General features: G+C 45.4%; 1 protein-coding gene across 4 annotated transcripts in view; it reads left to right on the forward strand.

Moving 5' to 3' along the window:
• Positions 1–15427, forward strand: part of frya (furry homolog a (Drosophila)) — a 44805-nt gene extending 29378 nt beyond the window's left edge. Inside the window, exons 35-63 of one of the 4 annotated variants that reach the window (XM_030109429.1) lie at positions 83–173; positions 262–344; positions 706–856; positions 1125–1228; positions 1322–1507; positions 2234–2432; positions 2770–2891; positions 2983–3170; positions 3617–3711; positions 3810–4390; positions 4465–4562; positions 4649–4819; positions 4908–5048; positions 6195–6374; positions 7073–7237; positions 8227–8301; positions 8404–8574; positions 8735–8743; positions 10052–10252; positions 10338–10481; positions 11301–11449; positions 11530–11737; positions 12217–12366; positions 12445–12543; positions 12631–12714; positions 13437–13454; positions 13625–13735; positions 13813–14009; positions 14089–15427. In XM_030109429.1, the coding sequence (XP_029965289.1) occupies positions 83–173; positions 262–344; positions 706–856; positions 1125–1228; positions 1322–1507; positions 2234–2432; positions 2770–2891; positions 2983–3170; positions 3617–3711; positions 3810–4390; positions 4465–4562; positions 4649–4819; positions 4908–5048; positions 6195–6374; positions 7073–7237; positions 8227–8301; positions 8404–8574; positions 8735–8743; positions 10052–10252; positions 10338–10481; positions 11301–11449; positions 11530–11737; positions 12217–12366; positions 12445–12543; positions 12631–12714; positions 13437–13454; positions 13625–13735; positions 13813–14009; positions 14089–14347 (4430 nt within the window). In that variant the 3' untranslated portion in view covers positions 14348–15427. The remainder of the gene's footprint in view (positions 1–82; positions 174–261; positions 345–705; positions 857–1124; positions 1229–1321; positions 1508–2233; positions 2433–2769; positions 2892–2982; positions 3171–3616; positions 3712–3809; positions 4391–4464; positions 4563–4648; positions 4820–4907; positions 5049–6194; positions 6375–7072; positions 7238–8226; positions 8302–8403; positions 8575–8734; positions 8744–10051; positions 10253–10337; positions 10482–11300; positions 11450–11529; positions 11738–12216; positions 12367–12444; positions 12544–12630; positions 12715–13436; positions 13455–13624; positions 13736–13812; positions 14010–14088) is intronic. The other 3 variants (XM_030109431.1, XM_030109430.1, XM_030109432.1) reach the window with 3 other exon arrangements.
• The last annotated feature ends 1706 nt before the right edge of the window (positions 15428–17133 follow it).

The following is a 17133-nucleotide window of genomic DNA, read 5'->3' on the forward strand; positions in this document are numbered from 1 at the left end:
CAGAAAGAGAGTGACTCAGTCTGCCTGTTTGACTTTCCTTACTGTGAAATATCTCTGCTGCGACGTGTTGTTTCGTCTGCAGGCACCACGTCCAGCAGCAACACTGTCGTCGCCGGCCAGGAGAGCTTTCCTGACACCGACGACGCCAAGACTCTGAAGGAGAGCGAGGAGAGGTACAACTTCAGTATGACTCAGCTAATTGCATTTTTTCTTCCCACCAACATCCGTCTACATATCTTGATGATTATCTTCTGACTCCAGGCTCAGTCACATAATGCGCGCCCACAACCGTCTGGAGTCCCGCTACAGCAACAGCTCCGGAGGATCTTACGACGAGGATAAGAGTGAGTGGGGTTTTTTTTTCCTGAGAAAACGGTGGTTGTCATGGCTTGGTGAGTGTGGAGCACACAGGCTGGGTTGGAGGGTGAGTTGGGAGCCAGCGTGAAGTCATTGATAATGCCTGAGTGGCCCCGAGGCTTTGAAGGGGCTTCTGTGAGAACTGGCACTGAGACACGAGTGTTGAGGCCCAGGGGCGTCTGCACTTCTGCTGCTGACCCAAAAACTGCCCTGCACCCGTTTCGGTTAAGGAATATCAAGTCATCGTTCTCCTGTAGGGTTTCACATCTTGTATTTGTCTTCTTAAACCTGATTTACCGTCTTGTGTCACTCCATCCACTCACGTCTCACGACTTTCCAACCATTTAGGCGAGCCCTTGCCCCCGTATGCTGATTGGCTGATGGTCGTCATGGAGACCAACCAGCCTCATCCTCTGCCCATGCCTGTGACTGGAGGATGCTGGGCGCCGCTGGTGGACTTTCTGCCGGAGACCATCACCCCCAGAGGACCGCTGCACAGGCAAGACTGCAGCAGCCCCAGAAAATTCAAATCCACCAATTTATTGAAACGAAACAGGTCAAATAGAATATAATACTCTGCCAACATGCACATATAGGTCTGTATCAGAAAATGGAAATGTAAAGAAGAAAATGTTTTCTTTTATGTTAAAATTTAACTGCATTTTAGTTACAACCAAAACTCTTTACCGCAGAATCTTTAGTCTTTCTTTTGTGACTCACTGTTTTCATGGACACATATGAAACAAAAAGTTTCCTGTCGCTTCCAGGTGTAACATAGCGGTGATCTTCATGACTGAGATGGTGGTGGACCACAGTGTGAGCGAGGACTGGACCTTGCATCTCCCTTTACTGCTCCATGCTCTCTTTTTGGGTAAATCAACGATCGATCGTCTCTGGCATCGTCATCTTCTGACGGACTGTGACGAGTGACTGAACTGTTTTTGTGTTTCTCCGGCCGCCTCAGGCATGGATCACTATCGTCCAGAAGTGTTCGAGCACAGCAAACATCTCCTCCTCCACCTGCTCATCACGCTGTCCTGTAAGAGCAACTTCCAGACCGTCGCATCGGTCCTGCTGCAGACGCGAGAGATCAACGTCACCAAAACCCTCACCTGCAGACCGAGCCTTCAGCCGGAGTGTTCGCCCTCAGGTAAATCCGCTCCCTGCTGGAACGTCGTTCTAAAAAGTAATTCGTTCCAGTAAAACTACTGCTGGTAGCTGATTACTTTTAAAACATTTGAGACATGCTACAGTGCTGCTGCCTTTCTTTAAAAGTGGTAGTTTTCTCAAATAAAATGTGTTTATTTAGTAATTTTTAATATATTCAATCAGTAATTTTTAATAACTTCCACAGCATTGGATCTGCATTGAGCTCATAGAGCATCTTGACTTTTGACGCGACTCTTCGGTGGATTTGAACCACGTAGGGAGGGGGTGGCGAGCATTCTTTTCGGACAATAGATAAGTTTCTTATCTGGGGAGAAAATATTTCAATACTGCGCCAGAAGCAATATGGAGCTCAGAGGACATCAAAGGTCTTGATTAAAGCATTCCTTCCTGCTATTTTTATCCTCTTTCCTAAATTGGGGCCATCTGCTTAGGCTGGGACAGCCTGGTTCAACTCTGCCCTTCCCCCCGGCTGATAAACTGTTCAGCAAATGTCTAGACGTTTGGAAACAGTCAAAATAATCGCCTTTTGAATATTTGTCCGCCAGAAGAAAAACTAACAATTAAAGAAAACTATGTTAAGACTGTAATTTCTATCCGAAGATAATACTTCTGTCGTGTAAATCTGTGCATTCTGTCGCATTTGAATTGTTACTGCAGAAATTCATAACCTTTAACCTTCCGCCGTTGTGTCGTCTGCCGTGTTCAGGAGGATTCGACTTCCTGCGGGAGTGCCAGGCGTCCCCGGTGCCGGACTCCGGTCTCAGTTCGTCGTCTACGTCGTCCAGCTTGAGCCTCGGGGGCAGCAGCAACAACCTGCCTGAAATCTCACAGGAGGTGGAGGAGCTGGCGGCCTCCAGCAAAACGGACGACAAGACCAACAAGCTCATTGAGTTTTTGACCACAAGGTTGTTGAATTTCCTTCCTCCCTGTATGTTTCAGCAAAAAGCCTGAAGAGATGTTTATAGGAAAATCCTACTTGTAAAGAAGGATCTACTGGTATCTGGCTACAGAGTCTTGGATATTTGTTGCAGGAACCCCCCTAGTGGTGCTGCAGGCACAACACAGTACATCTGTCTAAATTTAAACTTTGTTCATTTCTTGTATGTTTTATTATCAGTACTGGAATTTTTGTACTACATAGCTTGAGTTGTAGTTTCATACATGCCGTTCACTTGTCCTCGTTGTGCTATAGCGTGCATTAAAAAGGTGACGTGGTCTGTTTTGTTCCTGCTTGTTGTGCAGAGCGTACGGACCTCTGTGGTGTCACGAAGACATCTCACCGAAGAATCACGTTTCTAAAAGCACAGCGCAGCTCTCCAACTTCCTCCGGCATGTGGTGTCCGTGTTCAAAGAGTCCAAGTCAGGTAGTTCTCTGATGAACCGGTACAGTTCCATCTATTTCCTGCGACGTTATGGCGTTGATTTGCACGCCGTTCCCTCCTCCGCCCTGGTCAGATTTCCACCTGGAGCAGCAGCTCAGCGACGTGGCGCTGCAGACGGCGCTGTGCAGCTCGTCCCGCCACTACGCCGGCCGCTCTTTCCAGGTGTTTCGAGCCCTGCGTCAGCCCGTCTCCTCCCACGCCGTGTCCGACCTGCTGTCCAGGCTCGTGGAGGTGGTCGGCGAGCACGGAGAAGAGGTGCAGGTCAGTGGTCAGTCGCACATCGGTGACTCCATCAAACTCTTGTTACAGTATTTTAAAGATGGGCAGAGAATGAACCTGCTCTAATGAAGATATTTTATCCGTCTGACTGATTCTGTGCTGAAAACTCTTCTGGTTCATCAAAGTGAATCTTTTCGCTGTGTTCACCCCGAGCACTAAAGATATCTGTTTTTGCTGGAGGCAGTTTCTGTGTGAAATCTAAACCTCTGGCGAAAGCTCAGCTTCAGGCTGCATTACCTCCCTGGTAACTTCATCAGCTTTCTTTGAGTCTTTCACTATAAATGGAGCCCGAGAACTCTTCAATGTTTCATGATTCGCTGAATTCAGGGCGGCATTTATTAATGTCCGTTCATCAGGAAATGGGTAGCTGGTGAATCGCTGAATTATTGATGGAATCATATGAAATGCAGTTGTGTTTTATCTCGCAGGGCTACGTGATGGAAGTTTTACTCACGCTGGAATCTGTGGTCGATAACTTGGCCGAATGTCTGAAGAACAGTGATCTTATGGCCATATTGACGAGGTAGGAGTAACAGTAGAAGAGGCAGGGAACAAAGTGAGATGATCCACTCAAGGACAATGTTACATTAACTCCCTTTTTTTTCCCCTTTTCGAACGCAGAGCCTCATCTCCTGATTTCCTCGCCAGCCTCAAGCTGCTGTCCAACAGGAAGAGCACCGGCCAGCTCAATCTGAGACGAGAGGAGAAGAGCAGACACCAGAGGAGCTCCTCCGTGCCCAAAAAGTTTGGCGAGGCCGACAGGTGGTCGGATCCGCCTCGCAGCGCCACCCTGGACCGGATTCAGGCCGGCGAACAGCAGGTTCTGCTGGCCAAGATGCGCAGCTCGTCCTCCTCTAAAGACAACGTCGCCGACCCGACCAGCGTCAACCACCCCAGCAACCTGCTGGCCACCATCTTCTGGGTGGCGGTGTCGCTCATGGAGTCGGACTTTGAGTTCGAGTACCAGATGTCGCTGAGGCTGCTGAACAAGCTGCTGGCCAACCTGTCGCTGGACAAACAAGAGAACCGGGAGCGGCTGGAGAAGCTGCAGAGCCAGCTGAAGTGGAGCAGCTTCACGGGGCTGCAGCAGCTGCTGCTGAAGGGCTTCACCTCCGGCTCCACCACCGACCTCACGCTGCAGCTCTTCAGCCAGCTCACGCCCGTGTCCCGCGTGCCCGTGGTGGACACGTCTCAAGCCATCGGTACGAGTCGCCTCACGCTGGAGCTTCGGCTTCAGTTCAGAGTTGATCGTGGACATGTGGATTTGTCTCGACAGGCTTCCCGCTGAATGTCCTCTGCCTGCTGCCTCATCTTGTGCAAAACTTCGATGGTCCCACACAGTTCTGTCAAGACGTCGCTGAGAGGATCGCTCAGGTTTGGACCGATTATAGCCTGTTAGTTCATCCTTTCTATGTTTAACTCCTCAAACTGTGCATGTCTGTGTGTGTGTGTGTGTGTAGGTTTGCCTTGAGGAGAAGAACGCCAAGCTCTCGAACCTGGCTCACGTCATGACCCTGTACAAAACGCACGCCTACACGCGGGACTGCTTCTCGTGGGTCAACGTGGTGTGTCGGTACCTTCACGAGGCTTTCTCCGACATCACGCTCAGCCTGGTCACCTACATGGCCGAGGTTCGTGCAGCCGATCCTCATGTCTGGAAAGTCACAGCCGCGCTGTGTCGAGAGAATTAATCAAGTGTTGTTTGACGTGTTGTGACAGCTGTTGGAGAAAGGCCTTCCCAGCATGCAACAGACACTTTTACAGATCATCTACAGCCTCCTCAGCCACATGGACCTGAGTGGGATCCAGGCCAAACCCTTCAACGTGGAGGTGCTGAAGACCATCGAGAAATTTGTCCAGGTGGGTTAAAACTACACAGACTGTCATTTAAACCAGTGGCAGATAAACCGTGCAGCAAACTTTATTGTCCAGACTTTCTGTACAACTGCACCAAAAAAGAAGAATTTCATACAAGATAACAGAAACAGTGGCTGAACTCATTTCCTCTGAACGCTGTTGGCATTCGCGTTGGTGGAATGAACCAAATTATAAATACAAAGAAATGTAACTGAGTGGTATTTTCAAGTACATGTGGGGTTTTTTTTTTAAATATATAATTCATTAAACCTAACTGAGCTGACTGTAATTTTAATATGCATGTTTTTGCTAATAATTTAATTTAGGAGAAAATATTTTATCTAACTTCCATGTGTGTTAAGAAGCAAAGGGATGCAGCGTTTTTTCCAGATTTGCTCACATTCTGTACCAAAGAGGAATTGCGTGTGTTAAGAACAATTCATCACAGTACAGGTACAGAAATGCACTCAGTACACGAATAGCCTGGCTGTACTTTTCATGAAACACCATGAATTCCAAAGTGTTGGCATTCAACTTTATTGGTGTAACTTTATCCCTCATTAATTAAATGGAGTAAAAGTAAGAAAAATGTTTAAAAAAAAAAAAAAAACTCAAATAAAAAAAAAAAACAAAAAACATTTTAGTCATTTCTGTAATATTCTTTTTATTTTTATGACATAATTTGCAGGTAAATTCTGTTAAAATGTAATAGTTTCAGTAGTGTCTGATAATTTAGAATATTTTGGGCAATGCACTGTACTTAAGTCCAGATTTCACTCTTTCCTTCTTTTCAGCAGCTCACAGATTATTTGGGCCCTGATGCGGAAAAGGCTGAAGAGTGTTGGATAACTTGACCAGTGGAAATCTTTAGCTCGCTCTCAGTCTTGTACGTCTTGTTTCTTTCTGTGAGCGCGCCCTGAGAAAAATGGGAAAAAATGTGCCCTGTGTCAGAGCAGTAACTTTCTAGACACACCCAAACTATAAACAGTCTGCCGTTCTGCCACGGGCCAAGTCTCTGCTCTTTCTCCAGCTGCGTCCAGTTTCCCTCCAGCACGTCTGTTTCTAAAAATAGAGCCACATCCAAACATGTCTGCTATTATCTGCATGTGCAGGTTAATGTGTGTGTGTGTGTGTGTGTGTTCCCTGTAGACGGCCCATTGGAGGGAATCGCTGAATATCCTGAAGCTGGTGGTTTCTCGCTCGGCCAGCCTGGTGCAGCCCTCGTTCCCGCAGAGCGACCTCTCCTACGAGGACATCAGTCGCGTTTGGGACCGCTCCTCCAAGGCTCTGCCCGGCAAGACGCTGGACTTCCACTTTGACATATCCGAGGTTAGAGGCTCCCTCTCTCGCCTTCGCTTCAGCCTCCTGTGTGTGTGTGTGTTTTTTTTTTCCCTGTGTTTTCCAGGGTGTGGTGCTTGTTGAGGTTATGTGGAATCTTTTAAAGCTCTTTGAGAAGGAAGCGTTTCTTCCCCTTCCTTAATGGGGAGATTTCTTCTCGACCAAACCCCTGAGATTAGCTGGACAGATCGAAAGGTAAACACAATCAGTCAAGCAGAGCAGGGCCGGAGAGCGATTTGAAAGACACGGGCGGAGCGGCGTGTGTGTGGGAACCGAACAGGGAACTATTTGTGCGGCTCATGAATGGCAGGAAATGATGTCAACTCTCCGCTGCCGTTCTTTGTATGTGAATCAGGGAATTCTAGTGTAAAGCCATCAGAGGGTTTTTAAACTCTGGAGTAGGCACTGATTTTTCTTATATATATATATTTAGAATTTATAGGAAATCTAGGCCTCTTTTTCAGTTTTTGCTTAAAGTTACACCCAAACGGAATTAAAGCTGTGACCACAGAAGCAGAGCAGTGGCTTTTTTTTTTCTCGACGCGTTCGTCACGTCACTGCAGTCAGAGTCAAAACAAAGCCGGAGCCGCCGAGCAGGCCGAGTCCAGCTGACCCGCCAGGGAGGCAGCTTTCTCCTCTGCTTGCTCTCACGGTCGCCTCCTGCACGTGTTGGTCCCGTTTCCACGCAGACGCCAGTGATTGGCCGGCGGTACGATGATTTGCAGCGCTCTCCGGGCCAGGACGTGAAGAGCAGGGCCACGGCGGTGACACGCAGCACCTCCTCCACCTCCTCAGGGTCCACCACCAACAACGTGCTGGTGCCCGTCAGCTGGAAGAGGCCTCAGTCTTCACAGGTCACACGCTTTTACTTCTCTTCCTTTTCAGAAGCTTGATCCTAATTTCAGGGTTAAATGATCAAACTAAAGATTCGGCAGCTGTAATTTTTCCTGTCATGATTGTATTTAATAAGATGAAACACTGAAGGATGAATTAATGTATTAACACTCATCAAATGGGGAGTTTAATTAATTTTGACCTGTAGAATGACCTTTGAAAGTATAGAAAAATAAATAGAATCAAACGTTCTCTGATTTAATAATTTGTATTTGTGCAAGTTTAACACAAATATGAAAGTAGCAGACTGAGGCATGAGGGATGCTGAGGAGGTGAAGCTGTGAAAAGGTTTATGCTAAAAGCTGCAGAAGTCATGTATTTCAGATATGATTTCAGATCTATCAGCAAGTTGTTGGATGCAACAGGATTAAAGCAGGATTTTGTTTTGGGGTATTTGACTGTATTTAGTCCCAGGAGACAATATTCTAAGTTTTAGAATGTTGAATTTGCATTTATTTGTCTAAATTAATGTCAAATTGTTCAGGTTTCATAAAATTATATTTAATACATATCATACCAATTTTATTTAGAAAAAAAAAGAAAAACTTTAACACAGGTTGAAAACAAAGTTCTGTATATGAGGAATTAAAGAATAGGGCATAAAGTAAAATAGGAGATAAAACTGTAAAATATAACTAGTAATTGCAGTTATTGTCGTTATTTAGAAGTGTGTTTGTTTGACTGATCCGGTCCACTCTGGATCAAAATGACTGTATGAGGATGTTGAACTGAAATGATTTGGAAATCCAGGGCTAATTACAGAGCGGACATCTCACGGATGGAGAGTAAAAGAACTGTCTTAAACCCTTTAACCCTCTGCAGACTCCGATGTGGAGACGTTCTGCTGCACAGTGTGCACCTAAATCTAAACGTGATCCGTCTGCTCATATTTGTATATTTAGAGAGATTCCTAACTTACAAGCATTTTTTGTGTGTGTGTGTGTTGCAGAAGAGAACCCGGGAAAAACTGGTGAATGTTTTGTCTCTGTGTGGACAAGAAAAGGGCCTGACGAAAAACCCCTCAGTGAGTTCCGTTTTGAACAGAGCTGTGCGGTTTTCACACCGGCGTCGATCCGTCGCGGGCTGTGGCCGTAACGTGCACGCTGGCCCCGTGTCCCCCCTGCAGGTGATCTTCTCCAGCTGCGGCGAGCTGGACCTCATGGAGCATCAGCCCAGCCTGGTGTCGTCCGACGACGGCACCCGGGAGGCCGACAACATGGACGACACCACCTCGGAGCAGCAGTTCAGGGTCTTCAGGGACTTTGACTTCCTGGACGTGGAGCTGGAGGACGGAGAGGTGAGACTGTGTGTCCCTCTCACATTCTCTTCTGTTTATTGTGAAACAACACGGTCATTCTTTTAAAAAGCAGCAGCAGAAAAGCGATGTGTGCTGTGCTGGGTCCGATCTGAGTGTAATGGGGTTTCTTCTTCTGTCTCTCTCTGCCTGTGCTATCTAGGAGCTCCAGGTAAGTTTAGTCATGTTGTCTTTACTTGCTGTGCTCTTTGAACAAGTGTTTGCTTGTGCGGCTTTTTTATTTAACTGGCTGCAACACCAATGACACGTAGAAGCAACTGTGTGTGCTTGCTGTGTAATTTACAGTCGTATTCACATGAGAGAGAGAGAGAGAGAGAGAGAGACAGACGGACGGCAAATAAAGTGTACATTCAGCATACTTGTACATATATTGAATCAAATTCCTCATTTTGTCTGCGATTCATCTCTATTTTAATATTTTCTTTCCATGTGCAGACACAGCCTCTGAAATAAAACATTTCCGTTATATTTGTAGCACATTATATCACTTCCAGGTGGTTTTCCTGATACAGGCTGGGCATCTGTTTGTGATTTATATTTCTTTTTGTCTCTAACTTTTCTTGAAAAACAAATCTGGATCAGTGTGATATGGCCTAAACATGAGCAGATCCACACTTTCCATGGGTTCTTAGCTCCATCTAGAGACACAGTAGAGGAACTTGTTCTCTGATTTGTGTTTTCACTGCCGTCGAACTGAAGTCTGTTCCAAGTGTACACATTACTTGTTTAACCTCGATCACTGGATAAGTTGTTGCAGCAGCAGTAACGTTTCTTCACGTCTCATTTTTCTGGCCATAAATATTTTCCTCTTTATTTGGATTTTTGTAAATTTTCCCATTTACTCATTTCAATTCCACCTCTGACACGAACAGCATAAAACACAAAAAGAGGAGAGCTGTTCACGTGCTCTTAACGCTGCACAAACAAATTAACGAATACCAACGTATATGGGGTGTAAGTTCATCTCATGTAATTTTTGGACACCAGCTCTCTGACACATTTTGTCTCATGCCCAGAAATGATGCAGCCAATGAAAGCAGAGACTTTTCAAAAGGTTGTAAAAATATAGAAATGTGTGCAGAAGTCTAAAAAATAGGCTCAGTCTCAAAAGATTTCTCATCACTTTTCAAGGACGACTCCTGGTTTGAGACGACGTCATTGTTGCAGGTTTAAAGCTAATCTACAAAAGAAAGTTCTTCTTCTGATAAACTTTCAACGTTGCATTTTCAAATAGTGTCAAACCAAAGATAGTTGCACTCGCACTGCGGTTAGTCTTTTTATTTTAATTCTGGTGTGAAAATCTCGTAACACTGTCAAGGGGAAAACTGGGAACAGACTGAAATGCATTGCTGTTCGATTGTATGCGTGTGTGTGTCTATGTGTGTATTTGAGTGCACGTTTGTGTTCAGAAAGGCATTGCGCTCAGTACCTGGTGGCTCAGAGTTGCTTGTGGTTGCAGGGAGAGACGGTGGACAACTTTAACTGGGGCGTGCGCCGGCGCTCCATGGACAGCCTGGACCACAGCGACCTGCAGCCGCTGGAGGAGAGCCAGCTGTCCAGCAGCATGCCCAGCCTCAGCAAGATCGCCCGCGAGGACTCGGACGAGTCGTCCGAGGAGGACTCCCTCACTGCCAGCCAGATCCTCTCACACTCGCAGCTCGTAGGTTCAACTCTCCGTCCACACGCAGTTGAGAAGTCCCGCACCCCGCCGTGTCTCGACCGGTTTGTCCTCTCCGTCTTTTCAGATTGTCAACCTGTCTCCCACGGCAGAGAACAGTAGCATGGACTCGTCCTCGGCGTTTTTTGACACAACCTCGGCAGACTCGACTCCTCTGAACACCAAAAACCCCAGTTTCGAGGTCCAACTGCCAGAGGACTCGAAGCAGCGGGTGAATAAGGGCTTCAAAGTCTCTGAGATTCTGGGCGCTAACAGTTCCTACCGCAGCTCCATCCTGGAGTTCTTCACTAACTTTGCCAAATAGTCTCTCTGTCGCACCTTCTTCTTGTCAAACGTCCTGGATGCTAAATGTGCTTTGGGTTCAGTCTCTGTTAAGTCATATTTTGTGGAGCTCTCACTTTAATTTCCTCTTTTCTGAGTAGAGCATGATCGTTTCTTGATATTTCAGTAGTTGCATGTAAAAGAGAAAAAAAAAAAAAAAGGGAATGGACTAAAACCTGCAAGCAGACTATCGATAACGCTTTGGGCTCGGGGATAGTTTGACCTTTAATTTAAAGAGGGATCGTTCAGGAACACAAAGGGGGGGTGATGGAAAACAGGTTCCTCTTTTTCTGTGTCTGTCTGTTCGAGGCAGTGTGTACACCTTGTGCTCATGTCGGGTGGCTCTAAACGATAACTAAAAACTCGTGGCATGTGGAGGTGGAGGGTGAGGAGAGGTGTACACATTGCCTGCCCCCAAACGCAAGTGTGCAAGGCCACAACGCTGGCTCATATTACGTTACGCAATCTACCGAATTGGCACGATTCATGCACACTGAATTCACTAAATTAAAAAGAGAACGCCACAAGGAGCGTCCATAGGGTTCCATGGCAAGGTTAGTGTGTAAGTTTTATCCACAAAATGACCTGTTCATTCTGTAAGAATGGCACAGGGAATACAGTTAATGCATGCTGCCGCACTATTTGCTCCAAATCCATGTTGGTTTTAAGATTTCTTTTAAAATCATGTGCACCGCCTGCTTCCTTTCAGCGTGATGCGTCACAAGAAGACGAAGACCCCAACGTCCCCGAGGACGACCTCTCGCTGTCCATCAGCGAACTCCCCTCTGAATATCAGTGCGATGACAGTCTGGTCGTGGACGACAAAGGAGAACTCGACCCCGAGAACTTCTTCCCAAGGTAACCCGGCCTCGGCTGCTCCTGCAAGCGGTCGATCGGAAGACTGTTTCTCCTCCAACGAGGCTTTTTTGTCCATTCAGCCTCGCCGAGGAAGAGCGAGACGAGGCGCTGGAGTCGCGCTCCTCGCCGCCTCCGTCGCCTTTCTTCTCCGCCATCCTCGCCGCCTTCCAGCCGACGGTGTGCGACGACGCCGAGGAGGCGTGGAGGAGTCACATCAACCAGCTGGTGTCGGACACGGACGGCTCCTGTGCGGTCTACACCTTCCACGTCTTCTCCTCGCTCTTTCAGGTATCGCGTCTGCGTCACAGAATCAGATATGTGGCTCATTAACCTTCACATTCCTGTCAGAAGAAGTCTGTCTAATGGAGGGCGCCGGGATGCTTTCAGCTCCAATATCTTCAAAGAATCATTAATCTGATGTTGTTCGCTTCACTGACCAAAGCTGACGGCAGAGAATGTCAGAAAACTGGCAGAATAAGGGCTTTAAGTACCTTCAGTCGGTGCACAGTCCCTCACTTTTACCTGTTTCTAACTTTCAAAATTAAGAGTTCAGTTACATTTTAAACCGTTTTAGCACTTTCAGTGTTTTACACAATTCATTACATTTACACAGTTAGAAGCTTCAGTGCCTTGCTCAAGGACACAGTGGCACAAAAACAGGCAAACATCATAGTTGAAGCAGTGGATTTATATCTTAGCTGAATGAGTGTATATGATATAAAAGTCATTTGAACTGGTGTGTGCTTTACTTATTTTTTTGTTCCCAGAGCATTCAGACCAAATTCTGCTCCCTGACCTGCGACGCTGTGAGTTACCTCGGCGACGGCCTGAGAGGCTTGGGATCAAAGTTTCTCAGGTCCTCCCAGATGCTCACGTACTGCTCCGAGTGTCCCACGCTGTTTATCGATGCAGACACAGTAAGAACCCCAAACGCCGACGCTCAGCCTGTCAGAATGAACATCGTGAAGAACGGCGCTCTCCGTCTCCGTTCACAGATCGTGTCGTACGGACTGTTGGAGAAAATGAAGTTCAGTGTTCTGGAACTTCAGGAATATCTTGATACTTACAACAACAGAAAGGAAGCAACTCTCACTGTAAGGATGTGAACTGTTGTTCCCAAAGCCGCGTCGCGACTGAGTTAACTACACTGTAGTGACATGGTGTGTGTGTGTCGTGTTTAGTGGTTGAACAACTGCAAAGCCACGTTTCCCAGGAGCGCCGGAGGAGCCGTGATAACATGTCAGCCGGTGGAACACGAGGAAAAGGTAAAACAGAAGCGTCAACTGAGGGATGCTGTAAAAAAATTCATTCAATGGCTTTAATATTCAAACAGGAGGCCAGAACAAGACACTGTTTACTGTAATATTCTCCAGAAACAATTCAGGATTCCATGTAATCGTATCTTTCGTACTGTACTTTCTGCATTACGGTAACTGTGTGCTACTGTAGCTCTGTGAGTGTTACCTCTAATTTTTTTCACTCTACATAAGTTTTTAAGTCTCCAAGAGCTTTGAGTTGCCGCACATGACTTTGGTTCTCGCGTGTCACGGTGTGCGTTGTGCTCATCTTCAGCTCGGCCAAGCATGAAAAGTTCTCTTCTGTTGCACTCGACGTAGACGCGAACAATTACACTCACTTTATGAACCTTAACGGCAAAATAGTGCGTTTTGCTGTTCGGCCTGACTTACGTAGTTGAGAGTCTCTCCAAAGTGAGTGATAATTTACCTGCAGAGTGGCTAATTTGCTTGGCTTGTTTGACTTTTTTTTTTTTTTTAACTTTCTCATAGTGACTACCCTTTTTTCAGTTATAATTTATACATAAAGTAATTCTCAGTTTTCTTTTATGCATGCTGAAAACACTGACCTCCTCTCTAATACTTTCCATCTTGTGTAAAATAGAAAACGTAATGGATTGCATGCTCTTGATTTCCTCCTCTGACTCTTTCTTCACGCCTCTGTTCTGCTCTGTAACATGCTCGCTCGGTAGCAAATGGAATCTCTGGCTGTAAGTTAGATTGTTTCCCTCTTTTCAAAAGCCAAATCACGAAATGATTACGCTGTTTTCAGCAAAGTGCTTTTGTGATTTGTTGTTTTACAACATTGATAACAAGCAATGAAGCGTTCATTATTTGGAGAAATGTATTTAATCAATTTAATGTGTTTTTTTTCTTCCAGCAACTGGAACTTTGTCAAAGACTCTACAAACTCCACTTTCAGTTATTGCTGCTTTTTCAGTCCTACTGTAAGCTGATTGAACAGGTCCATGCAATCAGCTCCGTTCCCGAGGTAGGTTTCCTCTCTTTCAGCCCACGAGACCCGCCGTATCGCCGTGTTTAGTGACGTTCCTCTCTCTGGACCTGCAGCTGACGAACATGTCCAAGGAGCTGAATGATTTGAGGAGCAGCCTGAGAGGAGCGGCGGCCTCGGTGACCTCTGTGACCCCGGCGAGCTCCTGCTCTGAGCCCGCCTTCAGCTCCTCTGAAGCCGCGGTGCAGGCCGTCCTGGAGGCTCTGAAGAACGGCGAGTTTCCGACGGCCATCCGCCACATTCGCGAGTGCAGGTGAGAGAAGCAGAATTCCCTTTAGTCAATTCTTCACAGAAGCACCGTCCCTCATCACCCGACGTTACTTCCTCTGCAGAACAACGTGGCCGAATGACATCTTTGGCAGCGACTCTGAGGACGAGGTCCAAACGCTGCTGAACATCTACTTCAGACATCAGACTCTGGGTCAAACGGGAACGTTTGCTCTGGTGGGCTCAAAGCAGGACCTGACAGAAATCTCCGTGAAGCTGATGGAGCTGAACGGGGAAACTCGAGACATGATCCGGCGGGCGCAGGGCTACCGAGCCATCACGGCCTTCCTCCCAGACTCCAGGGTTTCGGGTTCGACTCTCTGATCTCTCCTCCAGCTGCTAGCATCTCAGTGATTAACAACAACAGTGCTCTCTCCTGGGAATAATCCAACCCCTGTTTCCTCCTCTGGCTCGGGATTCATCAGAATGTCATGAACTCAGATCACCTGACGTGCAGCAATACTGTCGTTTTATTTTACTTTTCCAAATATGAGTGACTTTGCTGTTGTAAACAAAGTTAGGTTTTTATTGCACTAATGATAGAAACTGTCCCGCAGCTACTGAGGTCAACAGATTGAACATACGACATACCAAAGCTAAGCGATTCTCTTCCTGTTGTGTTGTTTGTAACTGTCAAGGGAAACGTGCAATCCTTCACTGAAGTGAAAAACCTTCACTGTCTCCTGAAAGAATGTATTTAATATCATAACATTGGAAAACGTGAAAACTGTCAGTACACACAAAAAAAGAAAAAAGGGAGGTGACACTGCTTTGTTCAAGCAGTGGGTGTTTTGTGTGTGTGTTCGTGTGTGGATGTGTGTTGTGTGAGTGTGGAGATTTGATCCTGACGACCATCATGGGTGGAAATGTTGCATTACGTCATTTCACGTTCAGCTACTTTGACATGCTGCAGATCTACTGTAACCTATCTCAAGCCTGCCAGCAGCTGCGTGGGCCTCCTGTTACTTAATACATCTTACTGTACCTTTAACTGTGCAGCTTTTAGCAGATAGATAAATTATTTATATTGTATGCGAGAGAGAGAGAAAAAAAGAAGCTTTTATCAGCCTAGATTTATAGAAAAAGAATATTTTGTTTCATCTGGTAAATCTGCCAAGCTTGCAAATTCTATGTATTATACAGTGTAATAGTAGAGTTTATGAACAAAGACAGATGTTATTTTAACTGAAGAATTGTACATAGTGAAAATGGGAGCTTTGCTAAAACTCACAAGATTGTATTTTTCTGACGTTCCAGTTTGAGTTGCATTCAGAGTGAGTAGCTCCATGTTTGTAAAGAGTTGCTGTAGCTTCTCGCCTTGTAAATACGACTGCCTTTGCATTGTACTGTATTTTGGTGTCATGCACACTTGTATAACAACATAATAAAACTTACATTTGGTAAGCATGGTGTCTTCTTGTCCGTAGTGCAGTTTAGAAAGCAAGACTGCTTTCATTCATAGTTGAAGAAAAAAATGCTTTTGTATTCAGATCAAAATGATATCTGATGATATGAACACTGAAAAAAAAGAATTAAGCATACAATAAAACATTGAAGAACAATAATAAGCATCATCATGGTGCAGCCCAACCTGTAAACCAAAATAAATTCTAATCCTGATGGGATTGTTTTAACATAGCAAACCTTAATGAATCTGGCAACCTGAAACTGAAGGTAATGCAGATGCAAAATAGAGGGTTATCGGTCTTCCACTTAATGTATTCTGATCTAATGTGGATTCCAGTTAAAGAAGACTAAATAATGTTTTTTCCCCACCAGTTCAAATGTAAAAACAAATTGCCTCACAGATTAACTCATTACATATCAACCAAAATCTATTTAAATATGTTTGAAAACAAAATCTTTCTTTTACTTTATAAATGGGTCTTTAGCCTAAATACATGTCAGCTTTACTTGTTCAATGTAAAACATACAAAGTACGCTAAACGTATTGCAATACAGCACTTTTTTCTTAAACGTTTTAATACATTTCTATTCTATTTGAATTAATTTAAGTGAGATTGATTTGTCCCCCTGATGTTTTAAATACGCGCTCCTGTAGCCACGTGACTTCCGAACTTGTGTTATTTTGAAGGGGGGCTCTTATTCTGAAGGCAGTGTATTCACTTCCGCCGAGCGGCGCGCGAGGTTTGTTCTGGCTTCGGCTGCACGAGCTAACAGACCTGTAGTAAATAACAACGTTCTGTGGTTTTAAACTCGGTTTTAAAGTTTATTGTCTACATTCTGGGACTGTTTTTTTATCGCGACATGGAAGTTGAGTCGTTGCTCCGTCGCCACGGTGAGTCTGAGACGTTTTAATATTACACTCAGTTGTATCGACTGTGTTCGATAACTGTTCAGCTGCAGCTAAAAGGGTTTTTATCCTAGCATCGACAGCTAGCTGATCGGCTGAAAAGTTTGCAAACATTTGTGCAGTAACACTTCCAACATGCTGCGGGCTGTCAGGAAGCAGATGTGGCTCGTAGCCGGTTTCATTTGTGTGGCGATCAGAAGCGCCAGGAGAGCAAACGCTGGTGTGACCCCAACATTCAGCATTATGTTTACCAGATTTATCAGCCCCTGGTACCTGCTAAGTGCATGGATAAAATCAAGGACGTACATCAGTAAAGTTTAATGTTATTGCCATGCTTACACCGTATGGCTACTTTTTCTCTGATTAGTGATGCAAATAGCCCAAACATGGTGGGACTCTGGGTGTTGAGCCATGGACTGAGATTTGTTCACATGATGGCTGTTTGATTATAACACTGCATGGTGTATTTTTAACAGCTATGATTAGAAATAAAGTACTTTTTCACTATATGATCACAGTGTTGCCCTCACTCATTAGGCTTCTATGAAAATATCTGTATTGTATCTATATCTGTGGTTCCAGCTGTGGACTGGATTCACTTGGTCCTGGATCAGAAAGGAGATCAGCGGACTCAAAACGACTCGACTTTATCTAAATAGCTAACCACATCTTTAGCAAAATGCTGTACATATAAAGTGATAATAGTTCAAAGACAATAAAAATAATAACAATAAAACAGTAAAGTTTCAAGCTGGGTTAAAAGCCGGAAGTGAAGGTGCTTGTGTCGTGTGGCGGG

The sequence above is a fragment of the Salarias fasciatus genome, chromosome 14 (assembly GCF_902148845.1).
Source record: "Salarias fasciatus chromosome 14, fSalaFa1.1, whole genome shotgun sequence".
NCBI lineage: Eukaryota > Metazoa > Chordata > Actinopteri > Blenniiformes > Blenniidae > Salarias > Salarias fasciatus.